The sequence below is a fragment of the Xyrauchen texanus genome, chromosome 40 (genome assembly GCF_025860055.1).
Source record: "Xyrauchen texanus isolate HMW12.3.18 chromosome 40, RBS_HiC_50CHRs, whole genome shotgun sequence".
In the NCBI taxonomy this organism is placed as follows: domain Eukaryota; kingdom Metazoa; phylum Chordata; class Actinopteri; order Cypriniformes; family Catostomidae; genus Xyrauchen; species Xyrauchen texanus.
Window position 1 is genome coordinate 29,968,889 of NC_068315.1, and position 26,094 is coordinate 29,994,982.

Below are 26,094 nucleotides of genomic sequence, written 5' to 3' on the forward strand. Positions count from 1 at the left end.
CTCGGAGATTTGAGCTCCAGAGTCCCGACTGGATTATCCCAGCATTAATGGGAAGCCTGATATAACTAACCCATCAAAACAGGAAGAACTCAAAGGTCTGTCAATATTAAATGTCCTTAATAAAATCAAATAAAAATATTATATTTGATTAAAGCTATATGTATCAATTTGATTAAACACTTTAACATGGAATCCAGAAAATGTAAAACGGAAAATGCATAATTTGTATCTGTGAGACTTTATGCTGTTCTTTAAATCAAGTTGTTTCTTCTGAGGCTTTTTATTTGTTGATTATAGTATCGATACTGAGGTACCAGGGCTGGTATCGGAGCAACCCTAATGGGAGTGTGGTGGTGCCCATTAAATGGGTAACTTGCACATTTGTGAGGGCACCATTAATGCAGAAAGCTATGTAAAATTCTTATAGCAAAATATACTGCCATCCAGATGCTTTCTTTTCCTGGGATGTCCCTGCATTTTTCAGCAGGATAACGCCAAACCACATACTGCCTGGATTACAAATGCATGGCTGTGTAGGCAGAAAGTGTGGGTGCTAGATTACAGTCCTGACCATCTCCAATTAAGAATGTGTGGCCCATTATGTAGTGTAAAATTCAGCAATGAAGGCCCCGTACAATTTTGCAGCTGAAGACCTGCATAATGGATGAATGAGGGAAAATTCTGCTAGCTATGTTAACATGTTGTAGTGATGAAAGGTAAGGGATCTAAACACATGCTTTGTTTAATAGAAACAAAGAAGGAAATACAATCAACTTGGAGCAATACAAAGAACTAAATATGCACATTTAACATTACATCTAAACATTCACACATAAGGAACACAAGAACTGACAAAGGAGAATGGAAATTAAGGGCATATATACACACATAAATAAACAAGCTAAATAGCTAACACATGTGAAACAATGGCGGAGGGTAATAAGGAAATATATCAAAATAAGAGTCTCAGACAATGTCAATATAAAAGTGTCTGGAACTGAAAACGAAGGATGGTGACCAACCCTTGATAAGCGTAGTTAGAAGATATGGTGATGAAGTAAACGCTCATCTGATTTGTTGCAAAAGTGCAACATAAAAAAAATTGTTATTGTGTTGCTTTAAATATAGCAAAGGCTGAATATAATTTACAACTCACTCGTTGTAAATAAAATAAAAAATATTAGCATTTTCCAAATTTTTTGGAATTGGGGTTGTATTTCTTGTAAAATATTTTTTTTACACTGAGACTACAGTAAATAGCAATGACTTATGGAAATGAGGGCCACAAGGGAGTGAGATGATCTTAGACTGGTACCAGTAAATCTAAGCAGGGGTGGATATAGAATTTCTTTGGAGGGTGGCAAAGGGGTGGCACGCAGACTATGAGGGGTGGCAACACCAAAGCAAATGCCCATGTGTAGATTTTATGGATTAAGGTACCAAGCTTCATTGCAACAAGTACTAGTTCATTAATTGGAGTCACTATCAAATTACAAATGTCTATGAATTTGCGATACAACAGCATTTCCACAGGAACTGCATAGTAACCAATTTGCTACTGATTTGCCAATATAAATTATTTTTGTATTTTTTTTTCAACATTCAAAATAACACATTCCAGATCACCAGACAGAGCACACACAGATAAACTAGAAACACCTACTCAAGAACTAGAGATGTTTGTTCTGGATTATACACATACCTGACGAAAGCAATTTCAGAAAGTGTTGAGGACATGTCTCAACCCAAAACTGACAGCGATGTATCTAATAATCATTCAGTGAATACTTGGAAACAACTGATAAATTAATCTTTTACCTCTTTTTTTCCCCCCACATATTTGTCAATGTGGTCTTTGTTGTTGAGGAAATAAGCTCATCAACCCACGAGATCCCAAACACTCTACATGCGCTGCAATAGTAGGTAGACGATTGGTCGATGCTGTGATTGGCTGCTGCTGTAAACAGTCACAGGATTGGTTGCTGCTGTAATCAATCAGTGGTTCTGTTGTCATTTGTGCGTTCGGTGAGATTTTAGGCAGTTTGACATGAATAAACCCCAACACAATGTCAAAATCAATGATAATATACTTAAGTTTGTATTAGATACATTTAGATACTTATGCTGGGGTGGCAGATGGGGTGGCAATGCTTTTTCTTAGGGTGACATGTGCCACCCCATACCACCCTGGTTGATCTGCCCCTGAATCTAAGTTCAGGATATACTGTAGGAATGCAATGGTGAATTTTGTAACCCTCTCCATGAGTCAGTGACTGTATATTTTGGAGATTTGTGTTTTTTGTTCAATGTCTTGTCTAGATAGTATCTGCACAAATAAAGAGGTAAACTCCCAGTCTACATTTACATATTAAGGTTTTTCCACTATTTCAAAACCCTGGACTGTTTTGTATGATGTGTCGTAGAACAGATGAAAACAGTTCATCTGCCCAAATCTCAGCAAAACGTTTGCAAGAGATCCCTCGCTAAAGAAATTCCCAAACAAGTTTACAGTACAGCTCACAAAGTCAATGCCTTTGATCGATGTAATTCGCACTCAGGCACCGGAAAACACACACACCAGTCAAACAGCACTCTGTTGTTATCTGAAGATGTCCAAACAGAGAGGGATTAAATGGCTTATAACTCTATCACAGATGGGTTTGATCCTTTACGAAGAGCCCAAATAAAAATATAATAAACATTTTTGGGCTGAAAAAACATAATAAATGCGATTCACTCAAAACAATTACTTGAAAACACCTCTTCTATGATGAACATGTTTTACATTTCTGAGTTCTGAGTATTTTTTGGTTGCGCAGTGACTCGCCTCAATCCGGGTGGCGGAGGATGAATCTCAGTTGCCTCCGCGCATCTTATCATGTGGCTTGTTGAGCGTGTTACTGCGGAGACCTGATGCGTGTGGAGGCTTCACACTATTCTCCGTGGCATTCACGCACAACTAACCACACATCCCACAGAGAGCGAGAATCACATTATAGTGACCACAAGGAGGTTAACCCAACATGACCCTTGCAAATAGTCCAATTGGTTGCTTAGGAAGCCTGACTTGAGTCACTCAGCATGCCCTGGATTCGTACTTGTGACTCCAGGTGTGGAAGTCAGCATCTTTACTCGCTGAGCAATCCAGGCCCCTGGACAACCTTATTTGTTATTGACCCATTTGATATCAGATTGAACCATTTTAATAGATACTTTTTCGAAAAATGTTATAAAAGTACAGTGAATTATAGTCAATATTTCTCTAATTTGTACACCATCTTGGATGTTCCCACTGAGCATGAATGCGATGCTGCTTAAGAATCTACACCAAAGAAGGGATCTTTGGCCACGTCCACACTAATAAATTTTTGGCTGAAAAAAATTTAGTTTCTAAAGAATGCCGTACTATATGGCCGAGACTTTCGGTTCCATTTTCGGTGGAGGAAAATGCATTTCCAGTGAGGATGAGAGATGTAAACTTTCAAAAATAAACCATTTTCTAGAAAACTGTATTTGTGTGGATGTTGCCTTTGAAGGCAGCATAATTCCTTATGAAGCAGACATCTCGTCTAGAGTGTGCTTTTGATGTCTTAAAATACTGCCTAAGTAGACAGCTCCCTAAGTTAAGGAACACAGGGTATGTGTTCTGTTTTAGCAAATTACTAATACCAGTTTAATAATCTGAGATATAGAACTTTCCATCTGTTTGTAGAAATGTAAAGAGTACTTCATACAGTTGCTTGTGTGTCAAGTGTACTTTGGCTAACCGTGTTCTGAGTATGTTTGTGTGCGTGCGTCACCAAGGCCTGGTTAAAAAGTTCATCTTTTTGTTGTCTGTTGAATGAAAATATAGAGACAGGAAGTGAGTCGGTGAGGAATGTGCTTGGGGCTAACTGTCCACTGGATTGATGCCTAGGGAAACACTTTTCTCTTTAGCTTTCAGAGGGTAAATGTGGCATTCTCCTCATGTACTACTGTTGAGTCGAATCGCTGCTGCCTCAACTTTGACTTCACCGTTGAACGAGCCGTAATTTGGCCTGCCATTTTGAGCATATCGTCCGATCCCACAGAAAAAGCTGAGGATCTCAATTGGCACATATAGAAAACCTAATACAATCCTAAAGGCCAATAAATGTTGGAAATCAGTCTGTGAAAGGTGGTAGAATCCAGAATGTTGGGAGCATTCAGGAAGCCCTGGCTTGTGTTGGTCGGGTATGAGGGACCCCTGAGAGCTGGTGGGCGGAAGAGTCCCTGTGCTCACAGCACATAATTCACTGCAGCTGTTGGAGAGTCTCTGTGTTTTTAAAAAATGCTGGCACTGACCAGAGACTTTGTTTTGACAAGGAAAAGAACGAGCCATTACACTGCAGCTACTAACTGAAATCAGTAGAGTTGAAAACAAAATGGTTGTTTTTCAGTGTAATCAAACCCAAAAACGTGGTACATCTAGGGACATGGCATTGTCACGTTTTCATTTGTTTAGAAGCATGGCTTTTATATTGAAAATTGAATTAGAGTGCAGCCCAAAAGTCATGAGGCCACATTGAAAGTCCCATCCCAACTACGCAATTGTGGCAACATTTTTACTAAATGATATTATGTGGTTTATTACAAGTATTGTTGCAGTTCCGAGGTGACATACACTGTCTGCTTCTAAAAGTGAGTTTTCTCCAGATGAGGTTTTAAAATTAATTGAGTTTTAAATGAACAAAACGTACCTCCCTACCCCAACCTTAAAGCTTAAACTTACTGATAGTGTCAAACAAGACATTTGAGATGGAAAACACAATTGCTGTAGCAACTGCATCTTTTTGTGGTGCTTCTATGACACCACTTTTGACTGTCGGCTCTTCTGGACTCGTGCCCCAGTCCAATTTATCAGTTGAGATACTGTGCAATTTAATTGCACTGGAATAAGCTTATTAATGTAGTTGGTTATGTAATGCTGTATCACCTTACAAGTCATGTTCTATAGTAAAAGTGTTTAGATGTCATAGGATAGGATTTTGTGAGCAACATGCCGAAAAATAAGTATTTATGAACTGATAATCTGTAGTTTAACTCAGTCATTGTTGTTGTAGCACCTCTTGTGTTCATTTCACCATGTAGGCATAGTAACGTTTCTATGAGACCAGTTTGCAAAATCTTGGTTGTCGAAACATTTTACTTTCATACAACCTGAAAATAATGAGAACATTTTAGAATTCTGAAAAATGTAAAAACAATTTTTTTATATTTCTGCAGTATTTCTAGGTCTCGAATTGAATGTAAGCACATTTGTGATGTTGATCAATGTACAAAAGGTCAGATTTCTTTAAGATGCTCTTTCAAACATAAATCTGCTGGAAAACATGATCATCAGGATTTGCGCAAACTTCTCGAGTGCATGCTGTCATCAAAGAAAAAGGGGGACATACCAAATACTAAGAAAATCTGAAATGCATGTTATTTTTTTAATCACGCTCTTCACTCAAATTGTTGTGGTGACAATAGAATTTTTTATGAAAAAAAATAAATAAGAAGATAAAAGAAAGATGCAAAGTAGAAGCATTTTTGTTAGTCGTCTTAGACTTTGGATGTACTTGTACCTTTTTAAAGTTACATAATACATTTTGATGGATTTGCAATATTTACAGAGACATTCATTTTTGCCTTTTTAATATATGTTTAGGCAATCCACCTAATTCATTTAAAGCAATTGTTGTTGTTTTTCAACCCAATAGTTTCCCAGAAGGACTAATATAACTATATTGTTTGCGTCACTCTTGCTTACTTCTATGCACATCTCAATAACAGCATAAAACTTATTCCACTAGCTTAGCTACAACAATATTGTATGATTAGTTGTTAGGGTTGTCATGATAACAAAATGTTGGTAGTTTGTACCAATACCAGTAAAAGTTTACAATTCTCAATACCTCAGCTAAATATGCTATTGAACACACTCCTTTAGCCCGTTAAGGAAAAATATCTGTAAATAAGAAATGAAAACAATTGCATGTTTCCTTCAAGTGTTTCTCATTTAAGTAAACATTGTTTCGCGTTTTTGTAGGTAATTATTCAGGTAAACAGTTATAGTAATAAAGGATTGGGTACTGTATAAACTTAACAAGAACTTATAAAAAACAAAGAAATAAACTAACAACATTAAAGAAATATTCTGGGTTCAATACAAGTTAATTTGTGGCATAATGATGAGTACCACAAAAAATAATTTCGACTCATCCCTCCTTTTCTTTAAATAAAGTAAAAATCGAGGTTACAATGAGGCACTTACAATGGAAGTGAATGTGGTAAATTTAATCATCTAGCTTCAAGGCAGAAATTTTATGTGTATAATTTTATAAAAGCACTTGCATTAATGCTATTGAAAAAAAAATCTGTTAAAAATATTTTTACTGTCGTTTAAGGGTTTTAGGGTTTCTTGACATTACATCGTAATAGAAACAGAGTTGTAAAATTGACTAGAACTTTACACAGAAAAGATTAGTATGCGATTTTATCTCATTAAAATCATGTCAACACGTATATTGTTTATGTCTTGTTTCTAAAATTTTGAGTATAACATAAAAGATTGTCCCCATTCACTTCCATTTTAAGTGCCTCACTGTACCCCAGATTTAGCTTCTTTTTTTTTCAAAGAAAATGAGGGACAAGTCGAAATTCATATGTGTGATGGCCATTTTGCAACATGATCACACTGGACGTTAGCATGCCCAACACTTACTGCTTTGGCCACTGGGGGCAGTATTTTGAATTTCGGTAAGCACAGACCGATTTTAGCTAAAGAAATGTCAACCTATTTACATTTACATTTGTGCATTTGGTAGACACTTTTTTCCAAAGCGACTTACAGTGCACTTATTACAGGGACAATCCCCCCGGAGCAACCTGGAGTTAAGTGCCTTGCTCAAGGACACAATGGTGGTGGCTGTGGGAATCGAACCAGCAACCTGCTGATTAACAGTTATGTGCTTTAGCCCACTACACCACCACCACTCCTTTTCAGACGAGGAGCTCTTCTTCTGATTGCTTCTCAGTTCCACCGGCTCTGACTCAACAATCAGCAGCATTTTAGTGTAAAGGAGTAACAGAACATGTGCTCAAATAAGCATGTGTCAGACAGACATCGCTCAGGGACTGACTTGAGTCTGTACTCGGTACAAACGGTACTGCAGAAACACTAATATTGTTAAATCTTTTTTCAGTATCTGGTTTACTTTGGCATCCCTATTAGTTATGTAAAATGTGCCGTTTACAGGAAGGGTATTGGTCTATTGGTCTATTTCCAGCTATGGACTTTTGCATGCTTGGTGGCTGTTGGCTTCACAGACATTGACTTTTTACAAAATACTTTGGTTAAAGCGAATCATCTACCGGATGTCTTTTTTTTATATGGGAGAACACTCTCATTGAAGAAATTTAATCCTGGTAAGTAAAGCCAAGAAAGTCATCTGCCGATAATGGTTTCTCAATAGACTGTTGCGTCCAACTTTTCGGTGGATGTTGATGATATGTACCATTCATCCACAGATAATCTGGAGAAAGCATACATTCTTTTAAACTGACTCACGCTCAGCTGGGACACGTGAACCATGTGCCGCAATCTGCAGACAAACTGCAAGCTTTGTTTATCATTTGTACATTTCCGTAGAACCTCTTTAAGGGTCAGTGACAAATAATTACGTCCAAGATGATGGAAAGGAAAAATCTTGTTGCATGTGCCAAGTTCTTAGAAATGCAGTCTTTGTATTCATGCTGAGTTCATGTGTTTGAAAAACATTTACTGTATATAGTCCAAAAAAATTATTCTTATATATTTAGTTGTATAGGGTTATATACTGTAGTTATAGTTGTTTTTATGGACAGTTATACATAAAGGCATGTTTTAGTTTAAGCCTCTCAAAAACATCAAAATACATTTTAGGCTAATTCAGGAATGTTCAACATAGCAGGTGCGGATTCAAAGCACTATCTGACTTTAATGTATTGAAAATAATAATAATAATCATAGTAATAGATCCAGACCTAAAAAAAGAAACCTCACCTCATTGACCCTTAAACACTTGTGCTTGAGCGAGTGAATCAAGAATCCTGGACGTCAGTTCCTTTTATTTCATTTGAAGCAGAATGAATAGCATGATCTGAGATTTGGACCTCCATCTACGAAGAGCACAAGGATATTGAATTAAATTAAAAATGAAAGCTATTTAATTTAACCAGATATTCAATTTAACTGTGCAAATTTCTTGATTCTGCTTTGTTGAGTCACAAACCTCATGTGCTCATTGTCCCTCATGCAATGTAATACAAACTCTTGAGGCTTTAAAATGTTTGAAATCTGTCATGCATTTAACGTGCCACTGTTTATGCATTCAAAAACCATCAGACCGTGTCTTCTTCTGTTTTCATTATGCATCATTGCCATGACATCAGTTAAAGTTCAGGATATCGTGGCCAACAATTATGAAGTCAGCAAATCCAGTTGGACCCTTGGATCAGGCTGCATCACACATCTGTTCGATTGTTTGTTGGTTTCCAGGCAACAGCAGCCCATTGTTCCCACAGAGGTCCATTGAACCAGTGCAACAACATGTTTAATAGACACGTTTTCCATCATAAGCAATTTAAATTGTGCAAATAAAAGATATTGTCCCACTAGAGCAACCTTGTGTGGAGTGCCAAAACTGCTAAAGGACTGAATGGGATTTCATCAGTAACTCCCACCTGTGACTGAACTAGTAATCCTTGTGTTAGCAGCCCAAAGCCCTGACCATTAATAATTTGACTGCTTTATAATAATCTTAATAGTCACGATAGAGCAGATTTTTAACTAACAGTAATACAACAATTTGTCCTCACCAGAAGTCAATAGTAAATGCAAACTGACCCTTTTTACTGTCTTAAAAAATTATTTGGGGCTCTATTTCATATTATTATATTATTAATGAGTGTGCAAATCCATGCACCGTGCGCGATGTCTTATCCAATTTTCATGAGCGTGCTAATTCTTTGTGCAATTTTTGTGCCAGCGCAAAGTGCAAGTGGGCATGGGTGGGAGTATTTGAGGGTGTGTATGCGGAAACTGTGGGTGTATTGTTTGTTAATGAAGTGGCTCAAAGCGCAATTTGCAATTTTTCTGAGAAATAGGTCATTATGTTATGACGTTTCAAAAGCAGGTCTGTTTTCAGCACGAGGGTGTGTCTACGGGTGGGCATTGCCCACTCTGAAGGCTCGTCTGCCCACCCTAGGTAATCGGATGGACTGCAAAACAAAAGCTGTGCAGTGCGACAGTTTTGATAGTTAAGTTTAATCTGTGGTGCTTGGAAAATGCACAAACGATGCATATTAAGAGCATTGCAACAAAGAACATTTACAATGAGGCTTATTTACTTTGCTGTTGCGAAATCTCAAGCGCTCAAAGTTTAGCGTGTGGCCATGAACCTACTTTCAAGGTCAAGGTAACGTTCCCTTTGTGCAAACATTTATAGATAACATTTTTAACAATACCCTACTTACATTCTCTATAATCTTGGAGTGTTCTTCCAAATCCTGATGAGAATAACATTTTCTAAACATATAAAAGGAGCATGTCCAAATTCTTCAAATGCATAGCATACAAGCCATTTACATTACCAACTTCTTATGAATGTGCTGTCTTTGATTATTGTGCTGGTGCTTAACAGGGAATGGGCTAATAAGACGCTGAAGGTGCAATAACCAGAGAAGAACCTCCGAATTGAATTGCACTTGACCCAGGGTGCTTAGGCTTAGTGTATGCTTCCATGAAAATACCAAAACTTCATGGCCATGGCCACTGACTTTGCTCTTTTGACTTATGGCATAGTGCTGCACTTCGCACTAGCACACTTAAAATAGGGCCACATATTGTCCACATTGCATGTTATTCTAAAGAAAAAACCAAACACTTTTCTGTTGATGTAACTTAAGCAGAGACACTGTTTTAGCGCTATTAGTAATTGTCCTAAATATCAGTGTAAATACATGTAAATAATATAAATTATGCAATAAGAGAGGCATTTATTGAAAATAACGAAAAACATTTATAAATTGGTAAGAAAGGGTCCAGGGGGAATGGTGTTAAAAACAAAGGGGAATACAGGCATCCTTGTGGTGAAACGGGGCTCCGTGAAGGTTGGGGATGTGTCCAAGGAATGACGCAGGCTTGAGCGTGGTCCGGCAGACACACACGCTCCCCTCCTGGGTTCGTGGCGGGTTGGGTGGCCTGTTCTCTCAGGCAGGTGAGATGGGATGGTGGCCTGGCCTCTGACCCATCGGCCACAACGTGGGCTGTCCTCCCTGGTGACGCATCTAATTCACATCGGAGGTCCGAGGAGCTGGTCCGGCGACGCATCTAACTCGGCCAAAGCCTCCCCACTCTGCTCCTGGCCGTGTGAGGATGCCAGTGTGTGCACACATGGAAAATAAAAGCCGGCTCCCCCGAGAAGAGGCGCACTCTACATTTATTTGGCAGCAGTGACGAGGCCAAAAACACATCAGATGTGCCTTGTTCACCCCGCTGCCCAAACAAGGCTTATTAATTATGCGCTTCTTTTCTCTCCTGCCAACTCCCGTTGTGAGCCTGGCTGAAGGACAACCCTGAGTGGCAGTGCGACGATGACGAGAGGGAAAGGCGGGTCATTCTGCCATATGAATGAGCCCCTCATGAAGCCCCAACAGAAAGCCCCAACAGTAATTAAATATATAATGATGAAATAATGATACATAGTTATCTTTATATATATATAATATATATATATATATATATATATATATATAAAATCATATAATTAATCATTGATAAGAATACAAAATCGGCTTTAGAATACAATGTATTGTTTACTACCATATTATTGATCATAAGTCAATCATTGGCACACAGTTCACAGCAATCCATTTCACAAGTGAATTTGTCAATCAGTTCCAGATTTATTATGAGGGCTTGTTTAAGGACCCGTCAATGTACACCTGCATCAGACATGCTTGTGTGGCATCTCGGGTGCTTTGCGCCATAAGCATAAAATGTTTAGGTCACTGTGTTAAGGTAAATATAGTTTAATATTTAGAACACATCTTGAACACATCACATCCCTTTGTTCGGATTGGCGCTCCATCAAGTGTTTTGAACGTAACGCATCTTTGTGTTGTGCTGCCTGCTGAAGGGTTGTTTTCTTCACTGTATAAACTGTCTGTTGCCCATACAGTTGAAGTTTCACTTACTGCCCTCTGGAGTAAACAGGTGGTACTACAAGCTTACATTTCTCAGGAATCTTCCTTATTACAGTCCGGGGGCATTGCGATTAATTGCGTCCATTTTTTTACTGCGTTATTTTTATTTTTTTTTAAATGAATCGCACTGAATTAACGCGTTAAATCGACAGCCCTAATATATATATATATATATATATATATATATATATATATATATATATATATATACATACTGTGTATACCCACCTCTAATCTACATGCTAGTGTACTTACTTGCATGCACAGATATATAAATCTTGGTCCAGTAAAATGCTCTCTAGAATGAGAATGCCCCTTTTCCTAATATGGTAATAAGGCATTCATGGTTTTGTTGAGCTGTGAAGTAAATTTAATAAAAGATGTAAAAAGGCCACTTGCTATTTAAAAGAAAAGACAAGCCCTTTGATTTGTCCCGCCTCAATAGCCTGTGTTAATAGGAAATACATCAACTAAGGAATGCGTTTGCATCAAACCATTTTGTGGGGTCTTTAAGATAACACTAACTATTGCTTCAATATCATTAGCATTTATATGTTAGGATGTACACTTAAAAAATAACTCTTTGGCTGAACTTAGTGTTGCTCCATTTGTGTTGCTTTGTCCTGCTTGAAAAAACGGACTATAGCGTGAGCCAATAGCATTCGAGTACGGGCAGTATATGAGCATACAGTCATTGGTTTGACCCACTGAACGAATAATACTCCTTTCACTGAACCAGTTGGTATTGATCGTTTGTGAATGAACAGAATGTATTGATACACTTGTTTGCGAACGAGATGAATGAATCAGTCATCATGAACGAGGATCTGCTATTCGACTGAGGAGGAGGAGCTGCATATCATTAGTTCAGTTTCTCAGTCTCGTCCAACAAGAAAAGGAGCCTGATAAATGATAAATAAAAGTGAGTGATGACCATATGTTACAATGAGATATGGATGCTATTGAATATCATTATTATTTTTGAGGCTAGTATTGTTGTCTTTTTTGTATAGCATGATAAAAATTCGTGCCCAGCAGTTCGAAAGTCATTTGTGGAGAAATGCATATGATGCTTAAAAACTGCATTGCTGAAGTCTCGTTGTAGAGGTGTTATACACACACATTTTATTAAAGGTTAATTAGACTTGTTCTGGTCATGAATGACTGCGTTTGGTTTATTTGGCACCATCTACAGGTGCAAAGGTGCAACTTGCAGAAAAGGTCAATGAACAAATCTGTACTAATCATATTTATGAACAGAATCAAATGATTTGAGTCACTAAAATGAATCAAAATCACCACCACTAAAAGCAATATGTAGAATACTCAAAATATGTTGGCCTTGAACCTAGCCTCAAGCGCTACTCTTCACCATGATGGTAACCCCCAAAACAACAACATAACATACATTTTTCTAAATCAAAATACTAACAACTCACCCCCTTTGTATTCATCTTGCACAAAGACACATAAAATAACACTTAATTTTAACATTTACTCTCCCTTTGAGTGCCATGCAAAGTATGCTTTGAACTAGAAATGATTTATTAAATGCCCAGTTTAAGTTAACAAAACGAACGTATTCTTGTTGTCCCAATGCAAATGGATTAAGGAAAGTTGGCAAAATACTTTTGATTTGAATCAATTCAGTTAATTTAAGTTCCATTGGTTCCATTAATCTTTTGAGTAATATGAACATGGGAGGATTGAGTAAAACTGATGATAGTTTTTGAGTGTTTTGAGTGTATTGGTAATTCAGCCTAATGTAATATACAGTAACATAAATTGCAGAACTGAGGAAGTCTATATTGCTGTGTTGCGGTTACAAAGTACATGAATCACTTTGGATTCAGTCTGAACACAAAACATTTTAAACTCAAACTTTTAACCAGTTTGTCAAACAGTTTTTCAAAAGCAAAAGGGTTTCATGTACTGCTACACAGCAATAAAGACTTCAGCATCTTCAACTCAAGACCGAGACATCCTATGTGTGTTCTGAGGTACTATTTAACTTTCCCATGATGGTATGAGAAATTAAATGTGGAATACAGTATATGTGCTCTGTTCAAAGTAAAATCCAATTTAAATCACCCCCCTCTCATACCGGTGTAGCCTTACCATATTCGGCGACCTGGAGGCCTTCTCTTCTTACAGAGAGGTTAACCACTAACCTTGCCTGAGAGGATGTTGGCAGTCCTATATCCTTTAGCTTTGCATTTTGCTCAGGAGGAAAGTCTAGTCACAAAGAAGACATTTGGGTCACTAATCCGCTTTTGGAAACCATTCCCTGAACACAGCCAATCTTGGATAAGTATGAATGTTAGTCATTTGCCAGTAATTCATAGAGATATTTTTTTTAATTCACTGAATGTGATGACTGACAAAGGTTTATAATTCTGTTGATTTATTATTGTGTTCCATAAGGATGCGGCTTATGTTGGCACGCTGCTGTTAGACACTGCTGCAGCTCTCTGTGTGTCAAATAAAATCATGTCAAGTACAGAAAGTTATCTGTCTTTTGAAGCCATTATACAGAGGTTGGCTCATTGTAAGAGCATAAAGAGAGCAATCTCTTCCTTCTCTCTCTTACCATCTGTTATGGTGATAAATCAGCAAAACACAAATTTTCGGTGGAAACATTGTAGTTTAAAGCAATCAGGCACATGGGAAAAGCACTGTAACACATGGACTTGTGACTTGTTTCTTTTATAAAATGACAGCAACAACAAAATGATGAACATCAATGTGCAACTCTTGCACCAAGAAATATAGTTCATTAGCTTAACTGTAGACTGTTTACGGTTGTTAAGCAACGTTGTAATGTGCGGTTGCAGGTATATGTTTTATGACAGCTTCGAAATGGCTCATCCAATCAGACTTTATGGTGTAAACTCGGAACAATCCATGTTAAAATTGTATTTTGACCATGCTTATGAATGACTAAGTTAAGTGAAGTTTAAGTATAAAAGAAATATATATATATTTTTATAGAGTGTTCCCCTCTGGCTATACAGCATGAATATAATGGCAATATTAGTTATTAGGAATGTCATCAAATATTGATATGTCGATTATAGATTGGTACGTTATTTTCTTGATATGTTTCTGAGGCATCGACATATTAACATGAGCCAACATTTAATTTAGAAGCCTAATTTGTGTGCTTTCCAATTCACTGTTGACAGTCAGTAAATTTTGTCTGGCGTAATGCTGGTTTTGGGTAAGACATGGCACAGGGCGTGTCGATGCACAGCAGGTGGCAGTCCAAAGATTCTAGTCATCATGCACACAAAAACCTATGAAGGTTTTTGTATTTCTTCAAGAATGAACAAAGTAGCATTGACGAGTTTGCAAATATTGGATGAAACTGATGTAACTGCACAAACTGAACGATTAGAAATGGTGACGTTTATTATGCAATTCCTCTCTTTGTAGCATTGAATTGGTTTCTAGCTGTCAGGCCACAAAAAGACATACTTGTTACTGGAAATACAGTACATTGTGTAGGCTATATGAAAGATACATATACACAATATATCATCCGGTGATGGCTAGAGTAAGTAATGTATGCCCTTTGATATTGATTTGGGTCGAATTTAATGGAAAACTATGTGTGTTGTGCACCGTGGCGCTGCAAAATTTTGTATGGTGGTGTTTTAGAACGTGCCAGACGAGTCCAGTGTGTGACCCCCTTTAATATACCCTGCCACTCACACTTTACCAAAGTTGTGTTGAGAAATATGTTTAAAGATACAAAAACAATATTGCATCGAATAGCTCATATCTGAAAAAAATGGAGGAATATATCGATAATCATCAGGACATTTTTCTGACGATCAAGGTGTGAAAAAGCCTTTTAGTTATCTATGTATAATACAAGTCATGTATTAATTGAGTCAATGAGTAGATGCTGGTAGGTAATATTTAAAACTGGTGGTGGCGTAGTGGCTAAAGCACAGGTCTGTTAATCAGATGGTCGCTGGTTCTAACCCCATGGCCACCACCATTGTGTCCTTGAGCAAGACACTAACTCCAGGTTGCTCGGGGGGATTGTCCCTGTAATAATTGCACTGTAAGTCGCTTTGGATAAAAGCGTTTGTCAAATGCATAAATGTAAATGTAAGTCCATCCAGAATTGACTGTGGAAGTTCAGGTAGATGCAGTGTCCTTTTTATTTGGCTGATGACGGCTTTAGATATCATGATATATGAGAGTGGAGCCCATCCAGTGACCAACATGATGCTTGAGGAGCTTAGTGAAGTCTGTAAACACTTCTGTAAAGAAACTAGTTAGCCACAATGGTTGTTTGGTCCAAATCATTTGGTCCATAACAGGTAAGCTACACATTAACTACACATACACAGAAATTACCCTTTGAAGGGACAATGAAGACTACTACATACTGTATGTATTTTCTCAGGCATTTATTGATTGTAAATAGATGTATAACTAAGTACTATAACTATGTCAGTAGAACCAAAGTCTTTCTACCAAGTCAGTCCACTGTCGGCCATATATGAAATGCTCCCTGGAGGTTATTTCAGTCATGACAGTGCAGATCCTATCTACTTGAATGGGAACACGAAATCTAAAAATGATTGGTCAAGAATACGATCAAAGAGCATATTTTAAATCAGCAATAAAATCAGACAAAACTGGTATGATAAGCTGTGCTTGTATAGCGAATGCGCATGCACATTCTCGAGTTGATGGACAGGTGATGTCTGTATCTAAAAGTCTCTTTTACCTGTAAGGTGGGACTTCCTTTCTACATCCATTGACCATAGGGTGCAAGTTCCTTGGTTGGTCGTTCCAATTTCCCAAGTGGCCCATCTATGTTAAATAGTCTCTAGTAGAACACAGTATGCAATAGCCAATTGCAATGACAAATGGAAATGAATAATATGTATATGTACACGCATATGGGATACTGATAATTCACCGTTGTTTCCAGGAAAATTGACATGATATAGCATAGTGATTTGTAAAACTATAGTACTCATTTGTCTTGTAATAAACAAAGAAATTGTTATCTTGTGATTAGTACATTTATATAGACATGAAATAATAATCATTGTTACACTATTGCATATCCTGGGTCACTAACAACCCTATATACTTTTGGCAATTTTGCCATTTTTTTTAATGTTACACTACAAATAAGAGAACGATTGAGGAATACTTATGAGGTTGGGGCATAACTCCAAAAAACGTATTCGGTAAAGGGAGGGGAATGAGGTCCTAAGTCATTAAAGACCTGAATTATGCATTTAAGGGTTAAGCTATATTTCCCAGGCCTACCACACATCACATATTCAGAACAACATGGAGTTAAATGCTTATAGAATGTTTTTGAGCAGTATATGCTGTTTATGAAAAGTTTCCTGAGACCTTTCCACAGTCTCATAAATCCATTAGATCCTGTTTGGGTTTGTTTCTTGGCCCGTCATGAATAAATGAGTAATTCTGTTTTCTCACAGAATGCAGTTAACTCTGTCAAGTTCAGTGAATTGAGTGTGGCAGTTCTCAGGGCCTCTCTAGCTTCCTCCACTACCTCTGGATAGCATGTCTTCGTGGTAATGCAGGGCTGATTCAGCCTATGCCTGTGGTTTGAGCAATTCTCAGTCAATCTCTGACATAAAAGCTCCCCTGTAATTCATTGGATATAAATAAACACTTTGCATTTGTCTGGATTGCAGCAGTCACAAATTGTAAAGCCTGTGGCAACAAAACTGCATCTTTCAATGTAGGTCAACTTCCTGCTCCAAAGAGATTTCATCTGTTGTATTTTTGCAGTATTTTTTCAAGTAAGCTGTCAATATCTATAGGCTGTTGTATTGGATAATGTTCGTAATTGCAGCATCCAAATTGGCCATGCAGCAAATCATTAATTGTCCACAAGTAATAAACAAATCATGTCTAAATGTGTCAATGTTTAATCTAAATCATACACTGCCAATCAAATGTTTGGACACACGTACTCTTTATTTTTGACTATTTTACACATTTTAGAGACATGAAGTCATCAAAACTATTAAATATTTAACATTTTAGCTTCTTCAGTGTAGCTCTCTCAACCTATTTCACGGGGAGCATCCAAGTATGCTTTATGAACAGTGTTGAAGGAATTCCCATTTCTGATTTTTGTTTTGGAAAGAAAGTCGTTTTTCTTCTTTACAAATCTCAAGCATTTAAGCATAAGCCTATAAACATATCAAGAACATGGGTTTAAGGGTTTTCAAGATCATGAGGAATATACTTTTAGTGTTTCTAAACTTTTGATTGACAGTGTATGTTTTAGACAAACATCTCAACCCAAAGAATTGTATATCTGGGGTTTAGCGCAAACACAGTTTATATCATATCATGTGGGTTACAAAGAAAGACACCCTTAATTTAAACCTTCTAAATAAAGTAATATGCATCGTGCTGTTTCTTACAACCCTACAAAAAACTTAGAATGCAGTAATGCATTGACTTTTCTACAGAGACTTGCTGCAAATGAACAGGAATATGACCCGCACTCTGCCTAATTTGCACTGACATTTTTCCACCCAAAGCCATGTGGAAAAAATGTGTTGATATGAATTGCTGATTTTGTTAATACGCCAGCATAAGTGATCCCTGATGTTATGCTTTTTCTTAAATGTCCCATTCTTCTCTGCAGCTGCCACAGAGGGGCGAGTGAATGGAGGTGAGGACTTCTTTCAGAAGGTAAGGAAAAACACATTGCTTTGGCAGCCTCGTGCAGTGCTATAAAATAGGTTAGCATCCCATTGCATTTGAAATTACTTCTACTGAATGGCATATGGTGATAAGTGTTGCATTGTATAGCTGTGCAATGGTAGTATCACAGTTTTTAAGCCTCAAAATACTGGCAGAGTCACAGTATTCTTCCAACAGAAGTATTGTAAATAGGTGTTACCGTAAATAAAATTGACCATTCATTAAGCTCGTCCCCTTAGTTAAGATTGCTCGTTCTGACAAGCTCTGCAGAACTCCCCATTGGAATGATTGGGAGATTGCATTGAAGGTTTTTGGCAAAATAACATAAATGGAATGGTTAATATTTTTAGGTGGGCAGGTATGAAGAGTTACAATGTAATGCATATTTATGTGAAGTTTTTTGTAAGAGAAATTGTTAAACTACACAGTAATTTCATTAAAAACTGTGGAGACGGTGAATCAAAATCACAGTCACTTGAAAAGAGAAAACACCTCTGATCTTTGAGAAAAGGCCAGTGGGAATTGGTGAGTGGAATTGGCATGCCACTCCCCCAGACATATGGCAATAAAAGGCGCTGACTCGCAATCACTCATTCAGGTTTTGTGCTGAGGAGCCGAGACAGGGTCCTGGTCATTTTAGCGGGTAGTACAGTGTTGTGGTAAGAGAGACACAGTGTCTCATTCCCTCCATCAGGGAACAGAGATTACAACAGTAACCAAGACATTCCTTGACTGTCACTCACTCGACGTTGTGTCAATGTAGTGACACTAGGGGTCCCTATATGAAATGCCACAACCAGCTGAACTGTGTTGCGTGAACTGGCGGTGCAGGTGCAGGCAGGCCGCTGCGTGCCTAGTAGCAAGTGCATCTGGCCAGCACGTAGCCTCCCAAATGCCCCACAAACGTCGCACAGTCCCTCGCACCCGGGGGGGGGGTTAAGACGTATTCACAATGGAAAAAGCCCAGGCCAGCTGCGACCTTTCATCATTCTTTTTTTTTCTCTCCCATAAAAGAAAAAGAAATGTATTCATCTGGGGCCATATGTATTTGCATTGGGGAAGGCGCACTTCCCACGGGGGAAGACACAGCAGAGACCATGTCCTGCCGAAGAGGAGGTTAACAAGTGGCAAAAATGTCACATGGGCATACCAACCACATGTGGAAGAAGCACCATGGTAGGTCCTACCCGGGGGTAGCACGGTAGCACAGCACGGTGACAGGTGACAGGGGGGGCCCTGCCGAAGGGAGACACGGATTTGCCCTCAGGGAAACCGAACCGTGGAAAACACATCACAAGGGGTTACCACAAGTAACCAGCACATGTGGAGCACCTACACCTGTACAAGGCATATAGCACATGTACTGATCCGGCTTTGAATTCTTCCACCGAATTCGACTGCCACTGGGCTGAGGAGGAAGGACATCTAGGGTTGACCCATCTCAGGAACTCGCATGGGGATAAAAAAAGCACACGTCCTCCACTCAGAGAGGGGAAAGGCGGTCTCCGCAAGTGGTACACCCGGCCAGCTGCCGCACACTTACCTGTTCGCACCCGTCAATACACAGGACGGGGCCAGGAACTGCCATGTCGAGGAGCTTTGCATCCCAAACTCGTGGCTGTTTTGAGGGAAACGTCAATGCACTTTCCTTGCTCCGCGTACCAACCATAGTACTGGTCAGTGAAGGGGGCGGAGGCTGGGTGCCCTCGCGGCTCGTCACATCTGCCTGACCTTGGGTGTGGGTGTGCTGCGGTTGGGTGCGCGAAGGCCAGGAGTATGCGTTTGTAGTGCCCTGGCCCCTAGTGTTCGATGTACGGCAATAGTGTCAACATCGGCCATAAACACAGAGTGTATGACCCAGGGAGAGAGGAAACCACTCTTTTTTGGAAATGTGGATGCTGCAGCCCCTTGGGCATGTGGCGAAATAAAAACAAAAGATAACAAATTTCCCTTTCCCTGGGGGATTTAGTGGTCTGTGCACCACATCCAGGGTTCCAGCGGATCTCTTCATCCCTGGGTCGTTCACCTCAGGGGTGCTTGGTGGCCTTCCTGGGGCTCTTAGCGCCGGATCGTGAGACGGGGGCATTAGCTTACTGCGGGGGGGCTCTACGCCGGGGCTGAGTGGTTGGCTCGGGAAGGAAAGCCACGACCACAACGTTGCCATGGTCATGCTCCTGCAGTGAGGACATGAACCATCCACGAATGCTGTCTCAGCATGACTACAGCCCAGACACATGCGTCAGCGATCGTGGCCGTCAGAGGTAGAGAGGTAGCGACCGCATCCAGGAACAACACACAGATGGAAAGGTATCTTTAAAAAGATGCTCTCCATCAGTACACATTCTTTTAGAGGAAAATATACTCTTTATCAAAATATATACTCTCGAAGTCGAAGTCGAAGCACTAATCGTGCACGAAGGGGAGAAAACCGCTGCAATGCACCGTATATCCAACAGCACATACTCCAACACCACTCGGCTCAGAAGAAAAAATCTGGTTTTTTTTTTTGGTTGCGTGGTTGCGGTGGTTGCGAGCCAGCTCCTTTTATACCCGTATGTCTGGGGGAGTGGCATGCAAATTCCACTCACCAATTCCCATTGGCCTTTTCTCAAAGATCAGAGGTGTTTGGGGCTCCCAAGAGCGACCACTAGTGTCACTACATCGACACAACGTCAAGTAAGTGACAGATAGGTAACTTAATTGAATAGTGATTACACATCTAATAACATTAGCATAAGTGAACAGAGCTGTTTATAACATCTCATAACACACTCATGTTGATGCTTTGAACTGTTTATTTACGCTCAGTTATTAGTTTAATTTACCTTGGAGAAAATGTAGGTGTCGTTATAGGTTAATTGGTATTGAGGGCTGATACAGTTTAATCCATAACATGCTCTTCTCCAGATTTATTTAAAGATTATTTAAAAAAAGAAAGAAAACATTGCGGGTATACACTCTGGCTAACTCGTGTCACTATTAAAATTACCCAGCAACAACGTTTTTAAAAATGTTTTATTATTTTGATAAAATACCACTTAAAAGTACTCATACTTCACTCGGACCAACAGTCTAGGAGGCGTTCGAAAAAGTGAATTTTTTCTTTCTTTTTCGGAATACTTAAAATGACAAATGAAAATGAAAACAGACATATACATTTTGTTTAGCTAATCATTGAGAGTCTGCAAACACCATACCTACAAAGTAACTAGAGTACTTAATGAGATTACTGTGGCAGTAAAAATTTGCCAGTTTTGTAATTTTCTCAAATTTTACGGAAGCAAATGTCCAATCGTGATTTGCCACTTCACTAAGTCCATTCCATTAGCACGGTTCTCCTGTTGTGAGTACGGTTAGCTTACTGTTCTGAGAAATCTGTATGGGGAATGGTTTATAAATGTATCGTACCGAACCGTGTTTTAATGGAAATGTTACTGTAAATGTTACTCACCATGCTCTGAACTGTTCGGCCTGCTAGTCATGTGCTATTCATGATTGAAAGGCGGCTTAAAGATTTAGCTATTGTGACAGCACTATTGGCAATGCTAAAAAAATCAGGAATCTGAAATAGCAAAATCATTAAATTCACATTTGTTTGCTAACTGCAAAAGTGTGCACAACGTCTGTGTGAAGTGTGTGATGAATCACCTTTGCGTCGAAGGCCTCGTTGGTGACTCGTGACACAACACCTTTCGCCAAAGGAAACTCAAAACAGGTTTTCCGTTCGTTTTTGTCTGTGCCAATACAAGCACACTTCGCGTGTTTGGATTCAGTGGGGTGAAAACGGTCGTAGGTTTTAAGGGCGAGCACTTGCAGGTTTTATTGGCAGACTGTAAATAAACACAGACGGTAGAACATAAGCAACCAGACAGCTCAGGGCGAGAATGAAACTAAGGACCTGAGTGAGAGCATGCTGGGTACTCGGTTACTGTTTGTAAGTTTGAAGAGTGCCGAGGCAGAACAGAGCATGGCCTTCAAAATAAACACACTTTAAAAGTCAAATTTTGATAACATTAAGAATTTCTGCCCACGTCAAAGCTGTTCCATTTGTGTTAACCTGAAAGGTGTGGGAAAATAATCAGACCCAGTTTAGAGAGCTTCGAAAGGGCTTATGTGAGCCTGTTCTGGTCAATACGGCTGGCTGCACTATAGGACTGGGCTGCCATGAATTTGGGCAGTCGCAGCTGTTGCTGAGCTTCAGTAATGCCAATTTGTGCTTTTCAAATAAACTACCTACAATGTCACGAACAGCGTGTTAACAATATGTCAGCTAAATTAGTGGACACAGAAATTCTCATTCAAACTAAATTCCATTTACTGGCTGCTTTTTGCAGGCGTTATAAACACAATTATAATAAAGTGCATCTATAACAGGGTGATTCTTATAAAACCTGTCAAGAAAATGTCCTGGTGCTATAACAAATTGTATTCGTCTTTTTTGGGGGCCATTAAGATTTTCATTACATTTATGCACATTTTACCCCCAAATTCTCATTACCGTAATGCAAAAAAGATGTCAATCATGATATTATCAATACCTGTCATTGGAAAAAAAATGGGAATGAAGCTGTGCTGTGCAATAAAATTTGCCAACTTTATATTTTCATTATATATCAAGTTAGAATAGAATTAGCAGTAGTCTGAATCTGAATTTCTTACTTATGTAAGCAAAATGGACATTATATCTAAAAATAAACCCAAATGAATCGGAATTGAAATCGAATCGAATCAAGAGCTTGTCAATCAGAATCAAACTGGGGAATTTGTAGCAATATTAATATATCCCTATTAATTACGTTTCATTAAAAAATCCACTATTTAGCACCAATTTCCCCAGAATTGACTAATTTTTCTCTTGAACACATGGGATGGAAACACTGCTTTATTCACAAATTATTTTTTTGATTTTTCATACAGTATAGACCATTTCAAGGACTGTTCGTCGGTTTTAAGGAAGTGATATCTTTGTGCCTAGAACATTTCCTGCTAGATGTCAAACTCTTTCAAAGCAACAGTGGGAGGCGCCTCATTCATAGTGACTTCAACACAATTCATGTTACTAAAATTATAGAATATCATTGTTAAAATTTGGACCATGTTGTTCAGTGGATGGATGATCCCTGAATGTCTGCAACTTAACAGAACAGAAAGTGTTTAGATTGCCGAAAGAGCAACCACAATATGTTCAGTATTGATAACTGTAGCACACATTTGATCTATTGTAGGTGAATAACAGTTTTGCCAACTAATAGTAAGTTTTATAGAGTTTAGCTGGCTACAGACTCTAAAAGTGTCCATCGATCGCTCCAATTATAATGAATGAAGCTGCACAAGTCATTTACAGTTAGAGCCCTATTTTAAGAGCGTTATCGTTAAGCGCAGCACTATGTCATAAGTCATAAGTGCAAAGTCAGTGGGCATGACCATGAAATTGTGGTATTTTCATGCAAGCATGCTCTAAGTTTAGGCTAGGCACAAGTAGGTTTGGTGAAATCAGATGCGCAATGCGCAAATAAGCCGGTTATTATTCCTCCGTCTGCGTCCTAAAGCACCAGTGACATAAACCAAGACAACACATTCATAAGAAGTTGGTACTGTATATGGACTGTATGCAATGAATTAGAAGAATTGAAAACTACGTTCTTTTAAAATGTATCCTTGATGATTGTTGGACATATTTCTGTGACAGTGACACGCTCCTTTTATACGCATGGAAAATGTGATTCTCGTCGGAATTTGGATGTAAGCTCTGTTAAATTACAGATAATGTAAGTATTATTAATCATTTTCCTCTACTGACACACAAATCATGGCTAGTATTAACAGTGATTGCATCAGCACTCACTTGACTTCTACCGAAAATATTTTTGACCAAAAATATTTCTAAATTGAAATTACACTTCAAACTAAACAAAAATAAGTGGTCAAAAAATCATAGCCTACCAATTCCAAACATTTTACTCTTAAACTCTAACTTCTTCCACCGGCCCATTTTGTAGAGAAAAATCACTCATAGGAAAATAGCAAATTGCGCTTTGCACCACGTCATTAACATACATCCACAGTTTGCACACATACACCCACAATAGTGCAAAAAATCCCACCCAAGCCCACTTGTTCTTTGCACTGGCACGAAAATTGCGGTTAGAATTAGCGCTCTTACGAAAATTGAATAAGACTCTGCGCATGGTCGTTGCACTTTGCACTCACGGAAATAGAGCCCTTAGTCATTAAGCAGACGCTTTTATCCACAGCGACTTACAAATGAGGACATAAGCAATTATTCACCAAAAAAGTCAACAATATCTGCAGTACCGAGTAGCTGCAGTAGTATACAGTATAAGCTAGCGCAGAAGAAAGTGACACACAAGGAACGTTTTTTATATATATATATAAATATATATTTTAAAAGCAAAATAAAAACCTGACCTTGCCTGCAAGTCACATGCTTGATTATAACAGGTGCGATCCAATATACCCAACCTTGCCACTGAGGAAACAATTCTGAGCATCTAAACTGATGAAATTTCATCACCTCACATTGTTTTAGTTTTGTTTTCAGTTTTTGCACATATCTTGTTTGTTCTATTTTAGCTAAGCTCTAAAAGTATGAGCTAGTCATTTTATTTTGACTGTTCTAAATGCAGCTACCAGAAATGCTTCTGGGCAAGACATGTGTCCTGAATACTGACGATGTAAATACTCATGATGCAGTGCAATGCGAGCACAGATTGCGTGTGGTTCGTGAATTTGATATAGGTTTCTTCGGTGGTATATTGTGCTCTAAATTGGGGCAACTATTTAGTGAATTTCCCCCGGAATGTCCTAAGGAACCTTGTAAATGTGATCTAACGTAGATAAAACAAAAGTGGTATTTTGCTGTTCATGTCAACAAACTTGTGCTGAAAAGAAATACTATATCTAAACACACTATGTAAGAAAGTGAAATTCAACCTGCACCCAGAGACGCAGACAAAGTCACAAAAAATTACCTCAGAAATGATTTTACAAATGTGGAAATCAGCATCCTTGTGCTTAGAAAAAGTACTGAAAAAGCAAACAAACTGGACAGCGTATAATCGGCCTTTTGACTCAACATCTAGTGAAGTGAACAGCCCCAGCTGTGAGGTAAATATTTCAGCTGACTCAGCACCCCGCATCCCAAGAGCTTGTCTTTCTCAGAATGATACTAGCCTGCTAAAATTACGTGTGTTTTCAATCACAACATTGCATTCCTGTCCATCACGGCGGCTGCAGTTTCGTGTCTGTGCAATCGGGTATTCTGTGATTCTGCACAATGATGGGATTCAGCCCTTTTCTCTCATGCTGAGAGCCCAGATCAGGTCTCATATACAGACGAAACCTCAGGAAACCTCGCCTCATCTTTCTGAAAGTGCATACCAATATTAAGTTCCAGAATATTAAGAACATAGTACATTAAGAATACTAGATGTTTTAAACTTTTTGAACAAAATATGAGTGGTGCTTTCCTGTTCACTACACTGTGTCTCGTGAACACTACATTCGTTTTGCTTCACTACGCGTTTTGTAGCAGTTTCCCTGTGAAATGTCCAGCGGGGGGCGCCAAAGTGAGTGAAATGGTGTCGTAATCAGTCAAGCTTTTTAAGGTGAATAATAGATGGAGGTTTTAAGTAAAACGTACCTCCCCAAAAACTTTACACTAAATATAAAAACATACAACCTCATCCTAAATCAACACCTAAACCTAACCGATAGTGTTCTAAAAACAAATGAGACATGAAAAGCACATTTTCTGAAGCAACCTCATCATTTTGTGTTGCTTCTATGTCACTTTTTTCTCACGTGTCAGCTTGCAGCTCAGCTTTGGCTGGGCTCGAACCGCAGACTTCTGAGTTTTGATTCCAACGTTCTTTTCTGGTAAAGCTACCGCACAAGCTAGTCACATTGACATAAGTGTGTAAATGTAGATGGGACTGGAATACAAGCATTCAAATTTATCGTTTTTCAAATGATGTATTCGAGTAAAAGTGTTTTAATATCATATCATAGCATTGTGTGAGTAATCATTTGAAAAATAACCAGCTGTTGCAGTCGTGATTCATGTGAAACTAGGAAACTGCGGCAAAACTTAAAACA

The 26,094-nt window shown here is 38.6% G+C and overlaps 1 protein-coding gene across 1 annotated transcript in view; it reads left to right on the top strand.

Annotated features, from left to right (window-relative positions):
- LOC127633197 (protein bicaudal C homolog 1-like) overlaps positions 1 to 26,094 on the top strand; it is a 132,712-nt gene that overhangs the window by 12,005 nt on the left and 94,613 nt on the right. The window contains exon 2 of the mRNA XM_052112063.1: positions 17,918 to 17,964. Coding sequence (XP_051968023.1) covers positions 17,918 to 17,964 — 47 coding nt within the window. The remainder of the gene's footprint in view (positions 1 to 17,917; positions 17,965 to 26,094) is intronic.